General features: G+C 42.4%; 1 protein-coding gene across 1 annotated transcript; it reads right to left on the minus strand.

Moving 5' to 3' along the window:
• Positions 1–7,337: 7,337 nt before the first annotated feature.
• UTP18 (UTP18 small subunit processome component) lies at positions 7,338–18,333 on the minus strand. The gene is given in 14 exon segments (XM_071573785.1): positions 7,338–10,083; positions 10,714–10,856; positions 11,574–11,748; positions 12,609–12,732; positions 13,039–13,129; positions 13,852–13,952; positions 14,289–14,463; positions 15,687–15,812; positions 16,383–16,468; positions 16,705–16,784; positions 17,541–17,636; positions 17,734–17,861; positions 17,981–18,270; positions 18,273–18,333. Coding segments are annotated over 14 exon segments (1,701 nt in total). The 3' UTR covers positions 7,338–10,058.
• Between the last annotated feature and the right edge of the window lie 1,544 nt (positions 18,334–19,877).

A 19,877-nucleotide genomic window follows, 5' to 3' on the forward strand; every position in this document is an offset into this window, starting at 1 on the left:
CCAGAGCTGCCCCATCACTCCTCCCCCCACAGCTGTGCCCAGTTAACCTGACCAGAGGTTGAACAGAAAAGCCTTAACAAGTTCAGCCTGGGTTTGCTCCAGCACAATCCCATCTGTGTGACCATTTCTAAAATCCCTTGGATGGTCACAGTTCTTAGGGCAAGAAGTCTGCTTTTGCCTGGTATGGTGAAAAATCTGTTGCTGTAATGAATAAATAGTCTGAAAAGGATAAATATGTACCTGCTTCTTCTGAGTTCTGTGGGAACAAGACCCAGCATCTTGATTTTGATTTTTATTCCTGTTTTCTTGAAAGGGCTTGCTGAATCAGTGCTTCATTTGCAGGCTTGGAAATGAATAACTGATATTACACAGGTCTTAAGTGTTTCAGGCCATGAATGCTCCACTCAGTGAGTGCGAGAAGGAATGAAGAGGTACAGGCCCTCTGTAACAACAGGTGATTCCAATTTCTCCTCCTGATTCCAGCCAGAGCACAGGTGTTCAGCATCAAAAATCAAGGGTTTCTGCAGTCTAGAACCATGGCCCCATAATTTTCATCCAATCAGAAACACCTGACATAACCAGCTGAGTAAAATCTACAGAATAAGATATAAATACTAATTATTAATAAAATGCACTACTCCTTGGAATACTTGTAAAACTCCCATGTATTCATGACAATGTGTGACATGTAAATAAACATATACATCTGAGTTCTTTAAAGTGATCTCACTTGTGCCACAGCACGTGTGCAAGTGTGTGCTCTGGCAATTAATGGTGCTTATAAATGCTGCATTACCACTCTGGGCAGGGACTAGCACTTCATATTTATGAAGTTTTAAGTGATTTTGCCTAATAAAGTTAATGAAGTATATGCTGATGGTTGGAGTAGATCAATGTCATCGCTTTTATCAGAATATATACAATATCATTAGCATAAAATTTACTAAACTCATTTAATTTTTGCAAGTTTTGTTCCCTAGCCCTTCTTCCCAGGCTGATCTCTGGAGGTGACATGGCTGGAAGTGACAGTCACAGGTTTGGCAGAAACATGTGCTCTATGTCCTTGAGAGCAAAGGATCATTTGCTATCAAAATGCAGGAAAACTATGAAGGGAGAAAACTAATGAAGTGATGACAGGCTCATCAGGAACATCATCTAACTGCAAAGGAGCCCCATTAAAACTGCTGGCAAACTTGGCACTCTCTTGAACTGGTATGAGTGTTAACAGCAATTACGTGCCTCATATTTTTAGATTAAGGGCAGTGGCTGAGGTAGAGACTTCCTGAAGTCTTCTCTGTGCCTGACTGAAAGCACAGAAGAGGTTCCCAGAGAATAAACTCTGAGAAAGGCAGGAAAATATGAGAATTTGGGGATTCCTTAAAGCAGCAGTCTGGAGCAACCACAGACTCAGCTGCTTCTACTGCAGCAGTAGCTGGAGCCACAGCCAGACCTGTAGTACTCTCTGTCTCTCTCTCTTACTCATCATCACACACTGAAATACTGGTGTGCAGACACCCAGTGCCTGGAAATCTTGCAAACTGTACATAGTAGAAAACAAATGAGGGTTTTTGCCCTCCCCTTTGAGCATCTTCTCTGCATTGAAATGCTGTCCTGAAGTTCATCAATGGCATTAACCTTCTCCTTGTCCCAGAGCCTTTTGCCAATTCTTCTACACCCTCCTTGCATAGAAAAGCATCCAAATAACATCCCCTTGCATCTAGCCAGGAAACAGAAGCTGTTTCCTGGCAAGAGCAAAGGTTTAGCAAGGAGTGTGCCTGGCTGGGGTGCCCCATGTGGGCACATCAGGCAGGAGGGGCTGGGCAGGGGTTCCCTTTCCTGCAGAGCCCTCCTGCAGAAACTTGTTAATTACTGTAGCTAAAAGCTAGAAAAACCTTCCAGGGCTGGGAATGCAGGATACCAGAGGCCTGACCTGTTCATTAATTTATCATATGTGCTTCACCTTCATTTGTTCTTGGCAATGTTTTGCATAAGTACACACAGGTTTCTGAGCTGAAAACATGCTGGAAAATGTTGGATTTACTCCATGCAGCTAAAATACCAAATCAGCTACGCCAGCTTCAGAGCTTCACATCCTTTCAGAGCTCAAACACCCACTCATTTATTATTCTGTTTGGAAAATCTTGCATGGTACTCAGACTTTCTCCCTCGGGGAGAAATCAGCATATGGCAAAGGCAGGAGCAAAGCAGTAAACGCATTCCAGTGAAGTCCTGGTCCACTGGTTTAATTGCTCTGAGGTGAAGACATGATTTGCTGGAGGATCTGTTTGCTGGAGGATATGTTCAAACAAATCAGTGAGTTACTAGGGCTAATTTTAAAGGCCCAAAAATGCAAGTTCCAGAGGTCTCATTGAGCTTCTTTCTGGATAGAGGTGGGAGAGTATGGAACATCCTGCCCAACTCTGTGTGTATTGTAATGAGGTACTTGTTTACTGCAACATCCCAAGTTCAGAGAAGCAATATAGTAATTATTAGCAGAGAAGGATTTAGTAATTATTTTAGCAATAGGTCCAAGGCTGATTGTATGTTATTGAACACTTTTTTCAAATTATGATTTGAGTCTTGCAGCCTGCACAAATTGTCACAGATTAAAACTCTCTTAGACAGTTTATTCCAGACTTTTTGCCAGCTGCTGGGTAATCTTGCTATTTTTGTGTGTGTCATGGACCCTAATTATCAGACTTACCCCTGACATCACTGGAATTCACTTTATTGACAGGAAGCCAGACAGCTAATACAGTCTCCTTCAGGCTTTGTGTACAAATTTGCTTCTCAGAGATTTGGGGAGCATTTTTTTCCATCTCTCAAAGGCTTTATTTCATGTGTCTCATACAGAGTCAAGACAGATGGTTACAAAGTGTTTAGGACCTTAGAAAAAGCCTCAGAATCAAAAGCAGCTCTAGCACTATGAGACAGAGAACAGGGTATTTATTTCATTTAAAACAAAGGTAGTTATTTCTACATGGCCCTTACCATGTAAAATTTTACACTATTGTGTTTATTTCTCCCCATCCCTGTTCCTGGATTGTGCCTTCACATGTATCCACCAGAGCCACCTATGAATGCTTGTGCAAGACTGAATTCTGTGCAACAACCTGAACTTCTGCAAGATGAGCATCTCTGCAGAAACCTGCCAAAGGTGACAGATTAGCCCAAAACACTGATACAGATGTCAGCTCCCACAGAACTAGTGTTCTTCCCAGAATCTCATCAGCACAGTCACTTTTAAGTGTCTGGGGAAGAAGAACAGATTGGAGAATCAATGAAATAACTCCAGTATCATTCAAGAACTGCAAATCAGTAAAGAATAGCAGGCATGCAGGAGCAGAACAAGGCACAGCCTTCAATGACACAAGCTAATCTAGTGTTTAAAGAAAAAAAATTGACAGGAAATCAAAAAACTAAGCTGAAATTCCCAGTTCTGACTCAACATGTAATTCATTTCACCTCTGGACTTCTTCCCCCACCCCTGAGATGAGCCTGGTATTACTTACAATGCCTGATTCCTTGCCTTAACAAAGCCCTTCTGATCACCACACTCAGGTACAGAACATTCCAATCCAACAGCACTTGAACATTTTTCCCTAACTTTGCCTTGCTGGGCTCCAGGACACTGACTGGAATTACATACAACCTTCACCTCTCATCTATCCAGTGGACATTGTACCTGCAAGAAGTACAAATGGCTATTAAATTAATGGGTATTACAACAGGATGAGTTTTAAGCAAAACACTGGTTTCTTTTTGGATTCACCTTTGTTAGTCTGTGCCTGTCCTGCCTTTCATGCAAACACCTTGAGCAATGTGAGCAACACAGACTCAGCTTCACAACACTCCAAGGGGAGAAGTGTGAAGCTGCAGCATTTCTTCAAAAACCAGAAGAAAATAAGATACATAATCCCCATCCTACAACAGTTTTGTTTATAGTCCTGAATTTCAAAAAAGCTTTCAAATCTCCAACAGCTTAGACTAACCCCAAAGTTACATACGTCTGTTTGGGAAGTTTAACTGTAAAATTTAAAACTTTTGATTGACCCCATTATAATCTGTGTATTGCTGAATTTCTCAGCAAGTTTAGAGTAAGCCATTTGCTATCAGGGCTGATGTCACACATCACTTAAACCAGGAATGAGAGTCACACAAAAAGGCTTTTCCACTCAGCTGGAAAACAGCATTCAATCTTGGCTTTTTCTGTAAGTGAAACCTGCACACTTGAGGGATCCCAAGTACAGTCTCTATTCTTTCCCACAATTATGCCAGAATAAGTCATTTTATCCCATTATAACGGGCCAAGGCAAATTCAAGGATAGAAAATCAGCACAGCTCTGTCCAACGATGTTCCTTCATTTTCAAGAGAGAAAACTTTATGAAAGATTTGCTCAATTTTGGCCAAGTATCTGCCCAAAAGAGTCAACCTTTTACAGTAATGAATGTTAATTGGAACACAGCATTTTGCTTTGTGCTTCACTCAGTGTGGTGCCATACACAGCTGAAATACTCCAGCACAACATGGAGGGAGAACTGACAGCCCAGGAATTCCATTGTACTTATTAAAAGCAGCTTGGGGGCCTGACTCTGCTAGACAAATTTATGCAGATGAAAGACTAGTTTGTGTTAATATAGACATAAATATTTTCATGAGCAATAATGGCTGTTACACACAAAATTAACTCACACAAATTTGTCTCATATTCACGGATTCCATGTCGTTTTGCTGTGATATGTAACCAACCTCCTCTTGGGTGTCCTCAATTAAATGTAACCTTGAATTTCCTGTTATCAGAGCCGCCCATTCATTTCCAAATTCCAATCAGTTCATCTCACACTGCAGTGATCTTCCCTCTAGCCTTCTCTCATTGAAGCATTATACAGCTGGGACAGAGTGGGAACAACCATCCCACAGGGGAACAGATACTTACTTGCATTTAGCTATGAATGACTCTTGGCAGCACAAATTCAATATTCAGCAGAAGTCCCACAAGGAATCTGTGCACAGGGGGCATAATTTTTATTTCTACAACCCAGTTCAGATCTTCCAATCCATGAAGAAACTGCTGCTTCAACAAACTGAGCTGGTTTCTGCAGAATCTCACCCAGAAAAACTGTAGTTTGCATGGTCTCCCAGGTTTGTTGGAGCACAAATAGGCCTGGCTGGGATTTCTGTCACGTACCATTTTGTGCAAATGAAGGTAAACATCCTCCAAAGAAGGAAAATGCAGCTGTGAAGTACAGTCAGAGTAATGCATTCAGTAGAGAAGCTACAGGGGGAAAAAACCAAACCACATGGCTTAATTATTTAATTCTTAATGCAATTTCTCTCAGTATACCAGAGCTAATAGTTTTTCACCAAGGAACAGAAACAATTTCATGAACAGCAAGTTCCTGAGGTTTTGAATGACTGTGCAAGCTTTTGAACAATTATTTTTGAATTGTAAATATTCTGAACACCTTATCTCTTCCAGTAACTTTGAAATATGTATCCAAAGCTTAAAACAAGGATTAAAGAGGAACAAAGAACCCTTGTGTTTAAGCATGTGATACAGACCCTTAGCTGAACAGTACAGTGCATCAGGATTTGCAGAAGTAACTCAGTCTTCATAAAATGGACGTGTGTTCAAAGATCCTAAACTGAAGTTCCACTCCCTCCAGTTCCTATCCATGTATATCTGTTAAAAACATCTCACTGGGCTCACTTTCTTAAGTCAGTCTCAATTCAGCAGAAACTGACTGAAAATACAATAGAATGCAAACTAAACCCATGATAAGTAGAGATCCCTGATCTTCTGACAAGGCAGGGAACAGCAACAGGGAGGATATGGAAGAAAAGGCTTCTGCACCACATTTCCAAACTCCCCTCTGCTTCAGCTCTTCCTCCCAAGTGTTTAAGCATAATAAGATATTCAATACTTCACACACAGAGTGAAGACAATCTTAAGTGCAAAATACAATACTATGAAGAGTGAGATCTCCAGCACAATTTCAGTCTCTGTTATGAAAACCAAATCATATTGCAGCCACTTTCAAGCATCTGATCAGCTTATAAGATTTTGTTCAGGTTAAGGGGTCTCAAAGCAATTTAATAAGTTGTATAACTTGCATAGTTTTAATAACTGGAAGAAAGTACACAGGAGCAACTGCCTCTATTAGTGTTCCAAAGTGGGTTTGACTGAACTGCCATCTCACTGTGACAAAAACATCCGAGTACCCAAGAGACACTTTGTTGCAGAAAAAAACAATCACATTGCTCCACAGTTTGAAGAGAAGAAATCCAGCCAAAGACAGCAATGTGTCATTAAGAGCCCAGCACGTTGCTGCTGCTGTTTGCCCAAAGGAAATGCAGCACAAACACAGCAGAATTCAGTGTGAGAGCCAGTGCTGGTGTTTGGGCACCTGTGAGACCCCCAGGGGACTGGACAGCCCTGGACAGACTGATTTCAGACACTCCAGAGAATGCATCCTCCCTCTGCATCTTACAAATTAGAGCAAAAAAGGCATTTAGAGGATCCCCAAAGGCCTTCAAATACTTTGAGAAGCTTCCTTAGGCAAAAAACCAGCTTATTTTCAAGGTGTGCCATGACCATCACAGCCACTGGATGGGTCCAGCACATCCACAGGGAGAATCTCATTTGGTGTCTCATCCCCCAACAGTTGGAAAAACCAGGCAGTAGCTGAAACAGTTCCACATGGAAGAGATTCACAGAACTGTAACTTTCCAGATAGTTTTGAGAGCAACAATCTTGGATATTGAAAGAGACACAGGAGAAAAAAATAATCATTCAGTCCTTTAAGAATTTGCTAAACCTGCACCACAAACACAGTTCTGGATAGGTGCAGGGTCAAACAGCAGATTCATGACAGACTTAGCTGCAAACCCTATAATCTTCTAAATACCCAGTGTTACTCTGACATCTAGTCAGGTTTTTTGTTCTTGGAGGTTTCCTTTCTAAGCACCAACCAGACTAATTCTCTTTAGCTTGCAAAATCGGACAAGATCACAGCCTGGAGGGGAAAGGCTGCCCTGATAAATCTTTCATGGGCTACATCAATAAAATTTATTTTGCCAAGGAGAATGGAAGGAGAGGAAAAGCAGAGAAATAATTCATTAAAAGAACTTCAGCTTAGCAATGCTGGGGAAAAAAAAGTCCTAGTAGGAAAAAAGGAATTAAATAAATTAAATACAGAGGTTTTAAATAGGTCAGAAGCTTAAGTACCCTTAACACATGGCAAACTGACAAAGAGCTGAGCTTTCCAGAACAATAATACAGCAACGTGTGTACTTTATAGTAATTCATCCCCCTCCAAAGAAACATCCCCAGACACAGCAGTAACAGTTTCAGCTTCTTGCATATCACCCAACTTTTAAGACCTGCTCAGTACATGGAAGTGTCATTGCTCAAAACCCACTATGGAATGCAACAAGTACCTTGAGGTTTCCTTTATTTCTCAGAGCAAAAGTCTTTCCTATTTCATATTGGATGGGGCAGTAAGTTATGTATTCCAGAAGACAAAAATGCAACAAGAATGATGATACTTAGTACAAAGCTTTAACATTTCCACACTGTAGTAACTCAGCAGAACTTAAAACTTGCAACTTACACCATAGAATTTGCAAGAAATAAATGTTTACTCTTTCCTTCCTGCCTGCCACTATTTGAAGTAATTTGCAGTGAAACAAGAGTAAACAGCACCTCAGTTTTATGACACCTTTTCCATTTACTCCCCTGCTCCATCCAATCTGGAACTCTTACAAGCAGCAGTAAGCAGGATGGGCAAGGAAAACCAGCACAATTTATTGTGTTTAGGCAAACTAAACAAGTCCAGGATCCAATAATTTCCACTTTCTACTTCCAGCTCTGCCAATGACTTGCTATACATTGGCATTGTATAGCAATGTATACAATGCCAATGTATAGCAAGTCATTGGATTTTGGGATTTTTTTTTAAATGGGTAAATTGCAGAAGCCCATACTGTGCAAGCAGTGGAACAGTATCAGAATGAGTAGATTAAATGGTATTAAAACCCTTCAGAGCTACTTCAATGAGATTTGGTAACAGGGTATATACCTTTTGGAAATCTTTTATTTACCTTTTTGGAAATCTTTGATTTGAAATGATATAATTTTGTGGATGAAGTCACACTACTTAAACCTGGTAAAATACAGAAACTGAGAAAAGATGAATGATGTTACTAACCACAACCAAACCCTCTCCCATCAGCAGAGCTGTGATGGGACAAACTGTTCAGTCACACCCAACAGCCAAACCTCCCAACAGCAAGGCCAGGCTGCCCTCTAGTGAGGTAAGAAACCACTTCCAGCATCTGGATTTCTGAAATGCAAGTGTCAGTCCCAGACAGATTTTAGTCACATTTGTAACAGAAGAATCCTACAAACACCTTAATAAAGTGTGCTTATGATTTAATTTTATTCTTCCATCCTTGGGTTTTTAGTTTAGTTTAAGCACTGCAAAGAGCATAAACACTGTATTCAATTTAACACCTCCAGAGCACATTCTGCCTTTTTCAAGGCTTGTGAATTCAAATTCTCATCCTAAAATGAATCACTGGCAAAGCCATTTCAAAAATCCATTACATCAGAAAACACACTATTTTTTTTTAAACAGCATGACAAGAATTTAACAATGGGCTTGTGTATTGAAAACTTTTTATATGGTTATAGAATTTAATTTTTCTTATGCTCAGAGCACATTTTCTGTGATGCCACTTTCCCTGAAAGCTTAGTGACTTCACTGCTGGTTACTGGGGCACTTTGGCTCCTGCTGTTACTGCCCAAAAAAGCTCCCTTGTGTCAAGTGGGCAGACATATTAGTCACAATTTAATCCCAAAGCAGGGTTAGCATTGTAGCAGATTCCTAGTCAACTCCTTGTTAACATATTTAAGCAGAACTAGGTGGTCACTTGAGGAAGAGAGCTTTGAGAGGTGCAGGATTTGGCAGCAGATGAAGAACCAGCAGCAGCAGCTCCAACAGAGACCCTCCTGATGGGTGACTCTGATGACATAAGAATTTCATAACTGGCTGATGGAAAAGCTCAGATGGAAAAGCTCATGAGGAATACATAGAACAAGAGGTCAGTTTACACAAAACCAATGCTTTATCTTTCAGCATTGGAATATTTCACATGCTCATAATAATTAAAGACACTTAAGCATTTCTGCAAATCACCAGCTTGGGTGCCAAGCAATAAAATCTTCGTTGTGAGCTTAACACAAAGCACTGGGAAAAGTTGAAAGAAATTGCCTGGAAACGTATCAGGTATATTTATTAAAAAAACAACATTCAAAAATACAGATGTTCTAGTAGTATTTTGTAACTTCCATGTAAAATAAAACTTGTTTGATTTTGTCAGCATACTCATATCTGCAGGTTACAACACCTGAGGAAAGACCAGTACAGAGAATGTTGTTAGTACCTTCCAAACATTGAGCCATCACAAAATTCTATGCAAGCTTAGCAAGCAGCAGCCAGACCTGCTTCCAGTCTGAACAAGTTCATTTTCCCATCATAACACATTTCTTGTCAAACAGAATTACTGTATTGCTGTCAAGGCTACAGGTCTTTCCAGTTTCCCATGATGTTTAAGTGTTCAATAAAATCGTATCTGCATACAAACTAAGCTTCAGCCTTCAGTAATGTGTGTAATCTGAACTTGAAATGATGTAGACTCATGTGGGCTCACACAAGTTCAAGTATCTGCCAGTTTAACAACACTGCTATGAGTCTGATTTAAATGTAATCAATTATGCTGTCAATTAACTTCGGCTCAGTCCTGTTCTACTTCAACTATCAAGTCCCTGCAAGAGCATTATTAGAAAAGCTGGGATCGACCAGGCAAGCCCTACTCCAGCCCATCCTTCCACATAAGTGATCCAAAGCAGTTTCAGGTCACACAGTGTTAGGAATTTCTTCCTGCCATCTATAAAGAAGTGGAAGTAGCAAAATGAAAACAAGGTTCCTCAAGACAATGTTGTCAACAGTTCTTTTCACCTCAGTTACTGGTCCATTTTCTCCTGGATCTTCTTTTAAAAAGATGAATAATGTTTCAGCCTAAAGAAAAAAAACATTGAGACAGACTTAAAACTTCTCAGTCATCTTTTGAGTGAAGAATATAAAGAAATAACAACTCTTCAGTAGGGTCAGTGAATATTCTTAGCTAACCTGAAACCCAAGCATAGTTAAGAGCAGTAACTATTCACATGTTTGAGTTACTGGAAGTGCCTTTAAAACATGCAAGTCAAGTTCAAATAAAGGACAAATCACAAGATTTATTGGCATTTTTAGACTTATTTAGGTGTCTCTCTGTAAATTCTCCCTGTCAGACTTCATAAATCACTAAAATATCATCCTAAAAAGTTTTTCAAGTATCACAAAGTTGTGAGTTTAAAAAACTCCAAATATTCCTGCTTAGAGTTATCACTGCTCCTGACCACACCAGCAGGGAAAAGAAGAAAAGCCACTGACAGCTTTGACAGGACCATCTGCAACAATCTGTACTCTGTAATTAGACAATAAACAAGGCTCCTTCTTCAGAAGGGAAAACCAGCTCCACACTGCACTAACTCATTAGGTGAAATTTTTAAATCATGAAGTCAAACCTTATCACTTCACAGTCATCTCCCCCATATTACAGAATATAAACATGTTATCTGAGATTAACGAGCCTGACTTGATACCTACCTAAATAACAAGGCTTTGCCTTTGTTATTTGCTACAGAGAAATAGCCACTTCTGGGAGAAAAGTCCATTGACTGAGCAAGATAAATTTGTTTTCTTCTGAACACTGGGAAGTTTGAGAATACAGTATATGAAGGAATGTGCACCTATTGAGAAAGAGGTCAGAGGTTACACTTAGGAAAAAGCCACTAAAAATAAAACTGAAGTACAAATTTAAAATTGAAGGTCAATGTTAAGCTCAAATGTTTAGTTTTATTTCCACCCTACATGACTCTATATATATAGAATTCTACTGGAGAAAAGGAGGACTATGAAGCCAGTTATTGCCACTCTTTTCTCTTTAAGCAATAAAAACAGGCCTCCACACACTCAAATGAATTCAATAGTTCCACTGTTGGCCAAAATTCTAACACAGCTGGCAAAATTTTGAATGAGCTATGAAAAAAACCCACAGTGAGATGGTTACAGTTACCAGCTGCTAAAGGAATGAACGTTTGTTGCTGAGCTGTATTTACAGCATTGAAATAGAATCATAGAATGGTTTGGGTTAGAAGGAACCTTAAAGTTCATCTGGTTACAACCCCCTGCCACAGGCTGCTCCAAGTCCCATCCAACATGGCCTTGAACACTTCCAAGATTTTGAAAAGGGAAATGGTAAAACAGACAAGATGCTATTTTCAGAACTTCACTAAAGAAAATAATCTTATACCCTTATAAATGTACAGTATCTTGTACATGTCCTGATCTGGTTGGTCCAGCACATTTTGCATCATCCATATCTGCTTAATATCAGTTCTATTATGTCAGCAGCAGTATTTTTATCAAGATATGAAAAAGCCTGCACTAAAGGAAGCTGAACATACCAATTTCACAGCTTCATCAGCATCACGGGAAGCCACTGCCAAAATCTCTGTGGTGGGATTGAAGGTCACACAGGTGGCAGAAGTCACAAGGTTCATTATGGCTTTAACTGGTTTGGGACGGGTTTCCTTGAGACAGACATCAGTAGTGTATAAATTTACAACCCCTGAAGATGAACTAAGGAAAGAAATAACAAAAATTATACCAAAAAGTAACATTTCAGTACATACCATCGTGTTATTTATAGCCACAATTCACCCAAAAACGTAATTTACAATTCTCTGCTGGAGCTTATGACAGTATTTTGTTTGCAGCTTGATTTTCCTCTGAAGTTTCTAACAGGATTTAGTGAAGGAGTTTAGGTTTTGATTATTTTTTTATTTATGTATAAAGAGGCCCATTTAACCATGGAGAGTCTTGATGAGCCCATCTCTTACCAAAATGAATTCAAAGCAATGACAGCTTGGTATCAAAAGACTCTGAAAGAATTTCAAGCTTTCAGCTGGGGGGCTTTTATACCTGTAGAGTAAGTTCACTTTAAAATCCTGTTCTACAGTGGGCTAAGAAAATATGTACTGTTCTTAAGTATTAATTTGCTAGTCTCATTTAAAAGAATCACTGGCTGAAGTTGCACCTCATTAAATACACTTGGAGAAACACTTTCAGCCTGTGGCTTTGAGTTGAGGCATCTTTTCAAAAGCTCATGTGCTACTCTTGCAACTGGAAAGGGGGAAAGACCCTGAATTAACATTCATATTACAGAAATCATGATTTCAGTCACTGTGATTTCAAAATTAACTGATGAACCCGTATATGGCAACAGTAAAACAACAGCAGTGATGCTGGTATGATGTACTGTGGTATACTCATATAGAAAAAATTAAATTATTATCATAAAGCAGGCAATATTCATTGACTCTCATCTACTACAAGTTTATTAGAACCAAATCATGCTCCTACTCTCACCAGCTACCATTAAGTTCACTGAAGAGCTCCAAAATGAGATCAGAAGAAGCTGTCAAATCCCAGTCACTTACCCACATGCCACATACTGGTTGTTTTTTGAAACAGCAATGCACTTTCCTTCCAAAGAACCTTCATCTTCAAATTTGTGTAGACACCTCCTGCTTCTCACATCCCAAATGAAAACTTCGCCTTCCTCTGGTTGCAGAATGAAGGAGATTATAGAAACCATATATACACAATATCTTGTCTATTTTGTTTAAATAAATTTCATTAGATGACAACTATTAGCTCATTTACAACTAACAAATGTAGCACAATTATCAAAAAACAAAACGACAGAAGGTATATCAAAATAGTTAACTCCATTTTTTCATTATGTATCCTTTGGTTGTATTTTTAGGTCAGATACTGACATCAGGTATCTAATTATCTTTGTAAAACAATAAATTATTTTTTCGAACTTGTGCAATTTAAAGGGATTAGTGCTGTTGGAATACTCACTTGAATAGCTGTATATTTTACTGCTGTCTGGAGTGAAAGCAGTTGCAGTGCATCTTCCATTTACCTTCATGGTGCTGATCAGTTCCTTTGTCTATAGGATGAAGAACAATGGTGACAGTGATTCTGCCAAAAGTCTGTAGGAAAGTTGTTTCCTGTCCCACAAAAATTTTCATTTAGCTACCCTGACATTCAGAGAACAGCATCAACATTTCAGTGCCTGCAGACCAGACCACAAGCTCCTGAGTCCAACAAACACTCATTTGCTCCTTTGCTGAAAGATCTCAGTTATACAACAGAACTGAACTCCCTTCTATAAAAGTATCTTCCCTTCTAAGAGCTTAAAACAAACCCAGCTGCCATCATATGGCATTTTAGAATTCTGCTGAAAAAATGTCTCTGTGCATTATGAATCACAGTATCTGGCAGGATTCCTGAACACAGTACAGTAGCAGGCACCAGCACGACTCCCAAAAAAGCAACCCCGCATTCCTTCCACCCCCAGATGCCTCTTTCCATGTTGAGGCCATTCCTCTTGCCAGCACAAAGCTGAAATGCAACACTGACACGACTTTTTCCAAACCCTGCCCTGAGTCCCACCAGCCCCAAAGAGCTGCAGAACAGAACAAGTTCTCAGACACCCCAAAATAATCCTCTAAAGCTGCAGTCAGTTGAGTCAGCAGCACATTTTTGAGAGCTGTCAGAGTATGTCATACCTTTGTTTCAACTGAAAGCTTTGCAGATGAAATGTAAGCAGATTCCAAAGGGAAAAGGCATCAAGAAAATGAAGCTACATGAACCATGAAGAGAAATTACCTTCATTGAGAGCAAGTGGAGGTAACCTGAGGTTCCAGTTAGCAGCATAAATGATCCATCTGGAGAGAGTTCGAAGTTTCTGAGAAATTTTTCCTCCACACCTTTAAAAAAAGATTCAAAACTTGAAATAGGCATAATTTATTCTTTTGCCTCAGCATTCAGAGGTGTGATGAATATGACTAAGACCTGACTCCACTTCACCTTTTCATTTCTGTAATTCACTGTCACAGTAAAGCCAAACACAACCTTGTTCATGTGTGACAATTAACATTTAATATCCCAGAGAAATTAAAACTAGAGGTATTTTTTCCCTGAAGACAGTTAAAAATATAACCTTCAACAATTCACTGCACTTCCTTTTAAAGCAAATTCATGTGCCATCTCTATCTGGGACAGCTTCAACCCCACCCAGGCACTCACAGCACTGCAAAACCTACCTCGTACTTTGGGTATAGGAATGATATTTCCAGCCATCATGTCATACACAAAGAACATGCTGTGGTGAGTACCAGTGGCTATAACTTGTTCTCCATCAACACTGAAACGAGCCTTATAAATTGGAAAGCTCTCTAAATAGATGCTCTGTATTTTTGGATTCCTTATACCATCCACCTTCAAAAAAGAAAACAAACCAGGCTGTCATATTCAGGAACACACCAAATACTTTCACACAGAAAAATCATATTAACCACCCAGTACAAGAGACTCAAACAGTAAGAGGTACACCACCTTGAAACATTAAACTCTTCCTCTCTTCCACAAATAACCTGGTTCTTGGCTCCTCACCCTATATAACAGACACTTCCAGCCTTCCTGGATACATTTCACACCCCTTGTCCTTCCCTGTCTTGCCCATTCTTTGTTCAAGGAATCACTACTATTGTACTTTCTCTAAATGGAAATATTTGCTTGGAATTGTTGGAGTTTTATCCTCCAGCCCTGTAGGAATATCAAATTCCATTTGTGTCTGAACATTTCACTGATAATGGGCCATGCTGAAAGTTCCTAAATAGAGTTAAGACCTTTACTTTTCAGAGGAGTAGAGCAGTGTCTCAGGATGAGCTCGTCCCTGCTGCAGCCCAGCCTCTCCATTCCCAATATGAGTTCACAGCAATATTAGAGTTTTAAATCAAAGTGGACTGCTGCACACACCACAGGCTTTACAAACAACTTATGATCAGAAAACCTCATTAGTCCTCATCAGCTGCAAACCTTAAACCCAAACATTTTGAAAAACAATCTTAGAATCATAGAATCAATGGATTGGGTTGGGAAAGACCTCTGAGATCATCAAGTCCAACCCTTGGTCCAACTCCAGTCCCTTTACCAGATCATGGCACTCAGTGCCACGGCCAATCTCACTTTAAAAACATCCAGGGATGGGGAATCCACCCCCTCTCTGGGCAGGCCATTCCAAGGCCTGATTACTCTCTCTGGAAAGAAATTTTTTCTGCTCTCCAACTTCAATTTCCCCTGGCAGAGCTTGAGCTCGTGCCCCCTTGTCCTATTGCTGAGTGCCTGGGAGAAGAGGCCAACCCCCACCTGGCCAGAACTTCCCTTCAGGTAGTTCTAGACAGTGATGAGGTCATCTCTATCTTCAACTGATAGAACTAAATTTGCCTATACTGTCTCTATGTTACATATGTAGTCACAGATGGAAATTTCTTCCAAGCTGCCTTTAACCAAGGAATTTCCAACATAACCACAGACATTACAACCCTGTGTGCACAGGAAGAAGCAAAACAAAGTTTGTCATTCCAGTCTATTTCAGGTATATTCATAAAAGGAGGGTTCTGCATTAGTCAGCATTTTCAGCTCAGGCTGGACCTCCTCACCTGGAAGAGCGACACGGAGCGATCGTGTCCCGCCGTCATGACCACCTGAGCACAGGGATGGAACTGCACCGTCACCAGCCTCCCGTTGGCAAAGCGCTCCTGGTTTGCAGGCAGGCAGGTGCTCATCTGCAACACAGAGCAAACAGAAAAACCCCTCAAACAATCACTTATACAGATGAAAAGCCAATGTAATTACTCTTTATGCTACAAGAGCAGGACCTCAGCCCCTATGATGAACCTTTAGGCAGTCTGATATAAGCAGAGCACACACGGCCAGTTCAGGGAGCTGCTCCACCGCAAACAGGGGCTGAACTCACCAGCCTATTGCCTCTGAAATTACCACCTGTGTAAAACAGGCTGCATTCTGACCCATCTGAAACAGCTGTAGAAGAGACAGTGTAAGAAACACTCACTTAAGCCTATCACTTCTCAAAGTACCTTCAAAGTTGTGGGAGACTTCCAAGCTCCCTACACAGAAATTACAATCCTGCTACAAGGTGCTTCTTCAGAGTGCATAACAATTCTCAATTCTAAAAACTTACTGCTTCATGCTTTCATGTGAAATAACTCAATTTGTCCAACACTTACCCTTTAGAACTTCTACTTACAGAAAAAACAAATGCACTGATTTTACACAGCAACAACAAAGTGTGCACACGAGTCAAACTGAAGTGGAAAGATAAAATTTGTCTTTACCTTCAAAATTCCTCTTGGCAGGGACTCTGAGCTCGATATGAAATTGCCAGTCCTGCGCAGCAGATCATCATCTTCATCACTGTCACCTCATTAAACCAAAGCACATGGAAACAGCCAATTGCACAAACAGCCACATCAAAACCTACAAATCCCTTATCAAAACTAATTAAGACCAAAGCACACTGAAGGAAGGAATAAAGGTGACTTACACAGCATATTATCACACTACTGAAAATGAGAAAACATCAAAAATAATTATTTTCTAATAGAATGAACAAAGAGTCACAGAATCACTTATTAGAATAGGAATGGAATTATTTACTATCACTCGAAGTCCTTTTGGATTTCTTCTTGTTTTCTAAATTAGCCCAGGCAGGAACTCCTCCCATGGCTTGCTGAAACCTTGCAAGAGAAGTGAAAAGAGAAAAAAAAAATAACTTCTGTGAGAAAGTAATTTCCCTCTCTGGAGTTAAGCACTTGGAATGAGCACAGTCACAATCTCGCAGGAATACTCATGCTTAGAATAATATGCAAGTTTTTTAAATTTCTTAAGTTTTAAGAGTTCACAGTTTCTGGTCAAATTAGTTTGTGCACCTCGACTGAAACAAGCATTAAACAAATTAGTCTAGATAATGCTAATGCACATTTTATTTATTATTCTTAGTATTATTCTGGATTTAAAAACACTACAAATAATGTAAGCACTGGCTTTAAAGAGGCCACACTAACACAGCAGATAAAGGGGAAAGTAAATTTGAATGTCACATAAATGTATTTTATCTACAAAATCATTCAGGTTGGAAGGGATCCCTGGGGATCATCCAGTCCAACCCCTGCCAGGGCTGGGTCACCCAGTGCAGGTGACACAGGAACATGTCCAGGTGGGTTTGGGATGTCTCCATACTGGGAGACTTCACAGCACCACTGGGTAGCTGTTCCAGGCTCTGCCACCTCCATGGAAAGAAGTTCTTTCACATGTTGAGGTGGAATTTCTTGTGTTTTAGTTTATGGCCATTGCTCCTTGTGCTGCTGCTGAGCATCAGAGAAAAGAGTCTGGCACCACCCTATGACACCCACCTTGGAGATATTGATATGCATGAATGAGATCAATGATCTCACCCCAATAAAGGCAGTTACAAAAACATTAAAGAAACTCACTGTTCCTCAAGTCTTCTTTTTAGTTTTTTCTTAGTAAGTGTCTTCTCAGCATCACTTCTCATGAAATCTTTCCTGTACTTATGGGTCATGTCAACACTAGAGGGGGAAAAAACACAAAGAACGTTCAAACCAAAGGCACTTACAGTCATTACTAACTTGGATATGCAGTTCCCACCTGCAAACCCGGACTCACTTTTCCTCAGCTTCATCATCCTCATCCACCCAGGCGGGTTTTTTGGGCAGCAAGTTGCCTTTTGCTTCATTTTCTACCTCCGAATCGCTGGACTCCTCTGAGACACTTTTCCCCTCTCTGGCAGCAACCTGGAAGGAACCAGCGGGGCCCGTGTGAGCGGGGACGGGGCTCGGACCAACCCAGGCGAGGCAGAGCGGGGCGAGCCCCGAGCCCCCACGGGCTGGAGCCGTGCCGGGCTGGGCCGTACCTCCGTGGGCCCGCCCAGGCGCCGCAGCAGCTCGTCCTCCTCCACGTTGAGGCTGTCCCCGAACACGAGCTCCTCCAGCTCCCGCTCGGCGCCCGAGGCCCCGCTCAGTGCCCGCAGGTGCCGGGCGCGCTGCGCCGCCTCCGCCGCCGCCTGGTCCACCGCCGCCGCCACTCGCTTCGGGGTCTTCGCTTTCGCCATTTTCACCACTTTAAACGCTTTCCTCGCGTTCTTCCCCGCCTTCATTCTCGCCGCTCCCCGCGCCGCTCCCGCCGGGCCCCGCATCGCTCCCGCACCCGGAACCGGAACACGTGCGTGCTGTCACGTGGCCCCGCCCCCGCTCGCCATAGGCTCATGTCGCCCCACGTGGTTCAGCCCCGCCCCCTCCGCCGCGATCACGTGACCTCCTTTCTTTGCCTTCCATTCCTCCCACCCCGCGCTCCACGTGACGCGGCCGCGGCCGGGCCGCCCCATTGCACGCTAACGAGGGGGATGCGTGTTTCCCAATACGCTTCCCTGCACCACCGAGCCCTCACTGACCTCACCCAGCCACCGCCTCGCCCGCTTTTCCACCCACCAACAAGCGGAGCTGCTCTGACAGCCTCATCCCAGGCGTGGCGCGCAGCTTTTCCCCCCCTCCATATTGCGGATGGTTCCGCCCGCAGTGGGCGGGGCATCCCGCGCTGGGCCCGCCCCGCGCAGCCCGGGCCGGGGGGGCGTGTCCGCGCCTGCGCAGCCGCGCGCTCGTGTTGTTGATGTCCCGGCGGCCGCCGCCGGTCCCGGTCGGTCTGTGGCGCTCGGAGCGCCCGAACCGCCCGGGCCGCCCCTGCCCCGCCGGGCCCGGCCCCCGCCGCGGGCAGCCCGAGCGGCACAGCCCCCGGGGGGGGCAGCGGGCACAGCCAGCGGGCGGCTCCAGCCCATGAGGGCCTGATGGAAAGCACAAAGGAGCTGCTGGTGGGTACGGCGGGAGCGGCCCCGCGGGACCCCCGCGCCGGAGGGAGGAGCGGCCCGAGGGGCGGCCGAGCGAGCCGCGCTGCCCGGGCCGGGGGGTGGCCCCGCCGCGGGTGGGAGGGACCCGGGGGCGGCCCCGCGGGGGCTCGGCGGGTCTGTGCCCATTGGGGCCACCCTGGCCCGGGGGGGTCCGGCCCCGGCACGTGGGAGCGCTTTGTTGTAGCCGGGGTTTATCCTTCCCCTCCTCTCCCTCCTCCTCCTGCTGCGGGGAGAAAAGTTCCAGCGCTCGACTCCGCTTCTCCCCCTGCTCCGCAACTTCCTCCCAGCGTTTGGAGTTTTAGTTTTCCAGGCTCGTTTTACGCGCTGTGGAGTTCGCTTTAATATCAGCGCTCCAGAAGTTTGGGGTTCTTTGTAGCCAGTTCGCCCCGCACCGAGGTTTTTACGAGCATTGATATTGTGACTTTGTTCTCTTTGTGAGGAGCAGTAAACCCGTGAAACGAGTTTCACTTTCAGGTTGTTGTTGGAAATGTTTGAAAGTGTAGCAATTTCTGCCCCAGTGTGGCTTTAAAATTTAAATGTCCTACTACAAAGCCTGTGCTGATTGTGGTAAAAAGCCCTGTGCGTGGAAAACTAATTTATTTTAAAATAGCTATTAAAATTTGTGTGGCAGCCACTGTGATTTTTCACATTTAAACCCTGTTAAAACTAAAAGCTGCAGGGCAAGCTACTGTATTTTAAATTAAAATTATTTTACAAGTTTGAGAACCTGCATTTACTTAGTTATTGTATTTAACAGTTTGATTTCGACTTGTAAGGATGGAAAAAGAAAACAATAAGAGAGACTAATCTGGAACCTTAAATGGGAACTAAAACAATATATTCCTTTTATTGCCTTTAGAAAGGCAATAAAACTTGATGGATTTACTCATTGCTTCTGTTTAGGGGTAGT

This window comes from Pithys albifrons, chromosome 19, assembly GCF_047495875.1.
Source record: "Pithys albifrons albifrons isolate INPA30051 chromosome 19, PitAlb_v1, whole genome shotgun sequence".
NCBI classification, from domain to species: Eukaryota; Metazoa; Chordata; class Aves; order Passeriformes; family Thamnophilidae; genus Pithys; species Pithys albifrons.